Source organism: Squalius cephalus (genome assembly GCF_949319135.1).
Source record: "Squalius cephalus genome assembly, chromosome: 21".
Taxonomy (NCBI): domain Eukaryota; kingdom Metazoa; phylum Chordata; class Actinopteri; order Cypriniformes; family Leuciscidae; genus Squalius; species Squalius cephalus.
This window is the reverse complement of record NC_137142.1, coordinates 22567001-22574116: the sequence shown is the minus strand read 5'-3', so window position 1 is coordinate 22574116 and position 7116 is coordinate 22567001. Positions and strand designations below refer to the sequence as shown.

General features: G+C 39.7%; 1 protein-coding gene across 2 annotated transcripts in view; it reads right to left on the bottom strand.

The window, feature by feature from the left end:
* adka (adenosine kinase a) overlaps positions 1–7116 on the bottom strand; it is a 152806-nt gene that overhangs the window by 72807 nt on the left and 72883 nt on the right. For both annotated transcript variants that reach the window (XM_079855205.1, XM_079855204.1), the window contains exon 6: positions 4004–4112. In XM_079855205.1, the coding sequence (XP_079711331.1) occupies positions 4004–4112 (109 nt within the window). The remainder of the gene's footprint in view (positions 1–4003; positions 4113–7116) is intronic.

Below are 7116 nucleotides of genomic sequence, written 5' to 3'. Positions count from 1 at the left end.
CAGACAGACAGACATATAGACAAATAGATGTACAGACAGACAGAGACAGATATACCGACAGACAGCTATATATGGAAAATATAAAAATATTATTTTGTTAAAATATAAACTTGATGCTAATTTATTAACCATTCAGATGGATCTAATGTAGTACTGTATGTATTTAACTCACTAAACAGGGTTCCAGACTGCGACCATTTTTTGAGAATGTGCGAGTTAAAATTTTATGTGGTCGCATTTGTGCGAGTGCATGGTCATGTACTAATCAGTTAAATTCACGCATGCGCAACAGAACGCCGTTGCATAACTTATGTTCAAAATCACGGTACGCCTATAATAAGTGTTTATATTCTGACTATTTTATCCCGGCTGCGGAGCTCAGTGCCTGCGTGACTCGCCATAGACATTAACGGAAAGAAGTAGCTCCGGCTACAATGTTCTTGCGCAAGACACTTGCAGTTTATTTATTAACGAACGTGTACAGGAATTCAGGAATTACAAGCCAACGCGCCAGCATCCTCAGACACAACTGATGACGAGCGCTCTCGAGAGCACAGGTGTGGACAGGGAGGAACCAAGTGAGCAAATGAATATGACAAATACATATTATGTTTATTATGTTTGATTATACAAAAATTAGGGCTGTCAAAATTAACACGTTAACGCGTGCGATTAATTTTTCAGTTAAACGCGTTTAAAATATTTAACGCAATAATGCAGCATCAGATTTTTTCTTTCATCCATTGGCTGCTCTATAGTATTTTATCACGCTATCATTCATTCAAGTGCTAAGAAACAATTCAAGCGCGATAAAACGCAAAAATAAGAACTTAAATCTGTACTGGCGGCGCGCTGTCTGTAAATCTCCTCTCTGTGTGATACACACAACACACACACACACACACACACACACACACACACACAGGACTCATGCGCTCAGAATGTCGCTTCAGACAGCGCGCAGCTGCATTGAGTTCTCTTTCACGCTTGAACGGACAAAAACACACAAAAGTATGCCAAAATGTTCACTTTGTCGAGTATCCTTGTAAGCACAGTATTAAATTAGTTAAAAAAGTGTTAAATGAACGCAAAGAGTTGTGACAACATCGGATGCATGCTTGTCAGATCCAGATCCCCAATGTATGCATAAGATCTTAAAGCGACAGTAGCCTAATAAACCTGCTTCTGTGATACATTAATGTAAAAAAATCAAATCAAAGAAAAAAGTCAGAGAAAATTACAGTGAAGTCTGAGAGGTGTAACTTTATTCAATTTATGTATATTTCCTACCTAATAGATCAAATATTTAAAATATACTTTATGTTGTTTCTACATTAATTTGGAGATTAAATGTGTAATTATTACAATATAAAAATATATTAAAAACTTTAATGTTAAGTGTGATTAATCGTGAATAGGCTAGTTAATTGTTTTAATCGATTGACAGTACTAAATAAAATACAATCAAACATTAAAAAACATACGTTGTGTTTTTTTGATAGTTATTTTTAATGGTTTTCATTTAAAAGATTAAAACATTTTGCCAACATGAGGTATTGTGTCACTGTCAGTCTTTTTACATCAGTGTAAAACTAGGGTACGCAGATTAGGACAACTATTCATCAGCATGCATTGATTTATTCCATGTTGTAAAAAAAACAAAAACAATTTGGTGCGACCAAATCATGTGCTGGTGCGACCAACTGAGAAAGTTGGTAGCACCAGTGCAACCAGTGGAAAAGTTAGTCTGGAGCCCTGCTAAAAATAACTGGTTCATCATTGTTTGTGAATATTACACTGGTTATGCTGTATAAATGATGCAGTACATAAAATAAAAAAATTATCTTGGGATTTTATGACTTGATATCTAGATTGACGATCACAATTAATCAGAAAATCAATATTTTTAGCCAGCCCTAATGAATTAGTCTAGATTGCATTCATTAGACAATAAGGGAAGTCTCTTTGTGCAAACAGAGGAGAAGAGATACTCAAAAACAGAGAGAGAGAGAGAGAGAGAGAGAGAGAGAGAGAGAGAGAGAGAGAGAGAGAGAGAGAGAGAGAGAGAGAGAGAGAGATGCGGCTTGATGCATAACAAGGACAGACTGGCTGGTGCCACAGCCTGTGATGGTTATGTGGAAGAGGAAATCGCTTACATAATCCTGCGTCAGTCGAATACAGAGACTCCCAGATAACCAGCAGGACTACGAACAAGAGCACTCAGTTTATTTGATCAACTGGCCTGTTTTCAGTTTCTCAGTTCAAACTATCAAGATCTGACGCCCAGCCAAAACAAGCACTGGAGTCCCTTCTCAGAAACAAGTGCGTGTAGAAAAAAAAGAGGAAGTCTGTAGAGACTTCGACCACCGAGAACTCAGCCGGTGTTCATGCTGCGGTCAAGCCGGCTCCCTTAGGGACTGGTTCCATGTCTACTTGCTCACCAAACTGTGACCAGGGGCAGAATTCAGGAACAGTTGCTCCACCATTAAGGTGGGAGAAGATCTACTCCAGTAATGAACTTTCTCTGGCTGGATAATCAATTCTAACACTCCTCGACCATCACCGGGCTGCCTCTGGCCAGAAAGAGAGCAAGCGAGAACAAGAAAAATGGGGGGCTGGAGTGGCTGTGCAGCTTGGCCAAATGCATTAAACATGTCTGTTGAGCGGAGACCTGAAGAAGCTGCTATCACAACTCGGTTTGGACCTGTGGAGGAAAAACAAGCCTGCTCGCTGGGACGCTCAACACTCCAATCTCAGCTGAAATTTGAGCCTCGGACAAACTGAGCAGAGCATCACAACAGAAACTATCACCTCTCCCTCAGGATCGCTGTCAAACAAGCACTACCGAAAAGCCTAGGCTGACAAAATGGGGACAAGACTTTCAATAAACACTGGAATGTGCTTGCTCGTTCGCTTTCTTTCTCTGCCGTTGAGGACAGCCATTCATCCAAAGGCATGACTTGATGCGGATCTCAATGTTTGGTGGAGCACCTTGCGCGAAAAGAAGCAACCGTGACAACAAGCCGATGAAGCGACAGAGCCATCAGGGCACTTTCCCATAAACGCTGGCATATTCAGTCAAGTTCGAAAACACAAAGGCCGTCAATACACAACGGCTCCTCAATATTCATGTATAGCCTCGAGCTTCCCATTCACCAAACGACAGTGTGATGAAAAACGTTTAATCAGGGACGAAAATGATTTGATTAGAGTGTCATGTTACAATGGCTGCCAAATTGAGCTTCAAAGACTGACTCCTGCATCGAGGTTAATCACAGTCCTACAATACAGGTATTCAACAAATGATGTCCGAGTCCGTGCGGATGCCAGACTTTCCCTCGATGAATGGAGCTTACAGCAGGTACAGACTCACATGAAGAGCCATCCCAATCACATTTGCAATGGCTCATTAACAATAAGGTCGGAGTGTAATGGGGTCGCTCGTTTCACACCAACCTTGATTACCGGTAATTACGAGCAGCGGCTTTTTGCATCTATCTCATCTCGCAGAGTGTACTCAGAATTAACCAGCACAGTTGACTGACGGAGCAGACAAGCGCTTAGACAAACTTGTTTTTTCAAGGGCTTAAGGTGCATGTGCAGTAAATGTAAGCTTCGGTCTGGCCGATGATCTTCAGAGGGAGTCATTCCGCCCCCTCGTGACCTGACGATCAAACCTCTAGACTCTCACAGGTCAAAGAGCACGATGCTGCAAGCTGTGCTTCAGACTGCATTTCCCACCTTGCAGTACCAGTTACAGTGCCCTTCGGGACTTCATGCATCGCTGCATTATAGGGTTTGGAACAGAAGTTACATCTCTATGACAATGTTTCTACCATTAGATCATAATAAAAAAAACACATTTAAACATTTAAACCCTCAGCAATCTTATAGTTTGGTTGAAAAAATAATAAACAAACTGCCAACAACTTGAAAAACTGAATTTTAACACTTTGCAACACATGGTGACAAAAGGCAAAAGTGTCAAGGCATTTCTACTTACAGCGATGTAGTAAACTTGGGCTTTCTCAACAAGCTTCCAGTTCTCCTCCAGATCGAGGTGTTTCTCTTTTTTGTAGCAATTTGCAGCAGCGAGATTCGCAACAAGAGACCTAACGGAACAAAAACACAAAACTACAGTAAATCTAACTTTCAGAGTATAGATTTGGGTCAATATTATAAACAAATCATTTGCAGAGTAAGCCATTATTTTCCAGCAAAAAAAGTGTGTTTGAATATTACCTAAAGGATTTAATTAACGGAAATATAATTTCCAGCTTCCAGGACTGGAAATTAAAAATCTTTTAAATTGTTGTACATTTGTAAAGAAAACAACCTCAGATGTATACATTTTTATTTATATACACAGGACATAAATAATCTAAAATAACTGTACATATTCTTATCATTTCTGACATGCACACAAATGTGTGTCAATAACTAAAATATAATTAAAAAATATATATAATTAGATTATATGTATATTATGAATATTATTATGTTTTGTAGTGGGGTCAGGTGAAACAGTGCAAAAAAAAAACCAAGTAATAAAAACTCAGTGAGTGTTTTAGCGCAATTTTCTCACGTCATGGGATCACAACACTAAGAGATAGTAAATCTTTTCCTGGATTTTTTTTGTGCGTTCCCGAGATTAGACCTTCCTTAACATAATGCGAAAACCCGAAGTCTCTAGGTGGTCTGGTTGAGGAGTAGATAGAAGTGCAAGATTGGTGCGCACAGACAGAACAGAAATCATGAGTTAACAATCGCAATTTTGTCCGGTGGAAAATTGCGCTAAAAAATACAGCAAGATAAAAATTACTTGTTGAATACCTAAATAAAATGTTGTTTCAGAAATAATTTTTTCTCCAGAAGGTTATGGAGAAAAATTGTATCTTCAAATTATCATCATTATATGTCCCAAAGGCACAGTCTATTTCACATAACACCAATGCCCATTTCCTTCTCTTAAATGGCTTTATATGAAAGAAACCACATAATGCAGTAGAGAAACCAACTCTATCTTCAGGGTGATTGTGTAAATTATGTAGCTCCTTGAAAACGTGCTGTTGCTGCTGTAACTTTGTAAATTGCTGTAGGCGGAATACGCTAACATATGGACTACGGTTTTCTAAACAGCTGCTTTGTGTCAGCTCTGCCAGAATTAAATATCAACACACTTTTTTCTTTATTTCTCTTCTTTTTATTTAAGTGCAAATGCCTTACAAGACCTTTCCCATAAATAAATGAACAAACAAATCAATAATTCAGGAGAACTGCAAACGTCCACCGGGACTGCTGTTTCTCCATTAACCTCCCGGTGGTCCTCGTATCAACAAAAACAACTAATTCCACTTTGAAAAACAACCAGTCTCATTATTCACTTGTTACTGAGAGGATGCGGTCCCAACAGGCCAGCCGCTACAATGAACCAGCATTAGCCTTACAGAAGAAGCACTGCTATGCACAGTCAGGCCACAAATGAGAATCAATAGACCTGCGGTTATGGCTTTTGGAAGAAAAGTGAAGAGCATTGATAGAAATGGCAGAGACAGAGCATTTATGAACAGGTGCATGCTTGTTAAAAAGGGTTCAAGAGAATATAAATGTAAATCAAGTAACCAGAAATATGTACAGTACACACACACACATTAGATAAATGTGTTACACTTGGTTTACATTTATATTCTTTTGAACCCTTTTTAACAAGCATGCACAATATCAAAATTGAAATTTCCTATCTATATTCACTATGTATTTGAAATGCACCAATATTAAAATTTCAGGCCAGTACGGTAAGCTAATAATTATTTTCATGCTTCTTATTTTTTCATGCTTTGATTATTTTCATGGGGCCGATAAATGGCATTATAAAATCCTGCAATATTTTAAAGGGGTCCTATTATGCTTTTTTACATTTTTCAACATGCTAATGTTGCTATTTGAGCATGTAAAAGGTCTAAGGAAAAAGCACAAAGTCCACTCCAAAGGGAGTTACTCCACTGTATATCAGTAAGCACGGTTTCTGAACGCCTCAATTGGAGTCTTCCGTTTTCTTCTGGGAATGTACAAGTCACAAATTTAAATAATTCCAGCCTAAGGCATAAACAAAAAATAAAAGGGGGACGAGGCTAGCTGCGTTAGTAGTGTGTTGTCGCAATGTCCAAGAGACGCTGTATTTTCCGCCCCTGCACAAGTCCTGGTTACAAAGGTGGTTCGGGTTGATCCCCTTGACAAAAAAGCAACTGATTGTAATTTTCACAGTGGAACATGCAAGATGCAGATCTGACACCCTTCCGCTCGATGTCATCGTGTTAATCAAAATCAAATCCATTAAGGCATAATAAGCATTTAGAGTGGCAGAGTCACGCTGATCTGACCAGGCAGATTGTGTCGGACTCTCCTCCACGCTATCATTACCGCTCACAGAGAGAAGCAGTGCTGAGAGGAAGGGCAGACCTCTCGCTGCAGGCTGTAGACCCGTGACCTCTCCCTCCCCCCCTCCCAAGCCAGTCTTTTAACACCGTTTCTCGTCTGGCCTGTCTCACCGGCGGCTGTGTACAGGTGCGCTGCATAGCTGCAGGGAGAAAGTATTGAGGAAGATATTGATCAAGCCGCTTTCAGGCCCTGAGCTGCAGGTCTGTGAATCTCCTGTAATGAAAGGGTCTGCTTTGACAGGTGAGGTGCTAATGAGAAGAGCCTCATAAGGCCAAGGCTGACAGCTATACAAGCCACTGCTCTTTCAAACTGTCTCTAATACATAGCCCTCTCACACTAACTCTATGACAGTCTAAACAATTAGACCAGTCCTCATAAATCTCCTTCTCGACTTTCATATATTCTTGGGCTACATAGGTCCTTTTAAACATACGTAACATGACCTTATGTCATGGTAGGTCTATAATACCTGGAGAAAGCTATCTGTTAGCATTTGCTTTTATCAAAACTCTCTTAACGTCAACCCTTTTACAGCAAGTGCATGGATGAGAAAAATTTACATTAAAGCAACCAGAATGATCTAAACTAAAGACCCTTTCTTTTGTCAGAAGGGACACACCTGTGAGCGGTTGCTCATGTACACACACACTTGCAATAGTTTTGTTAGCAGCTCTGATT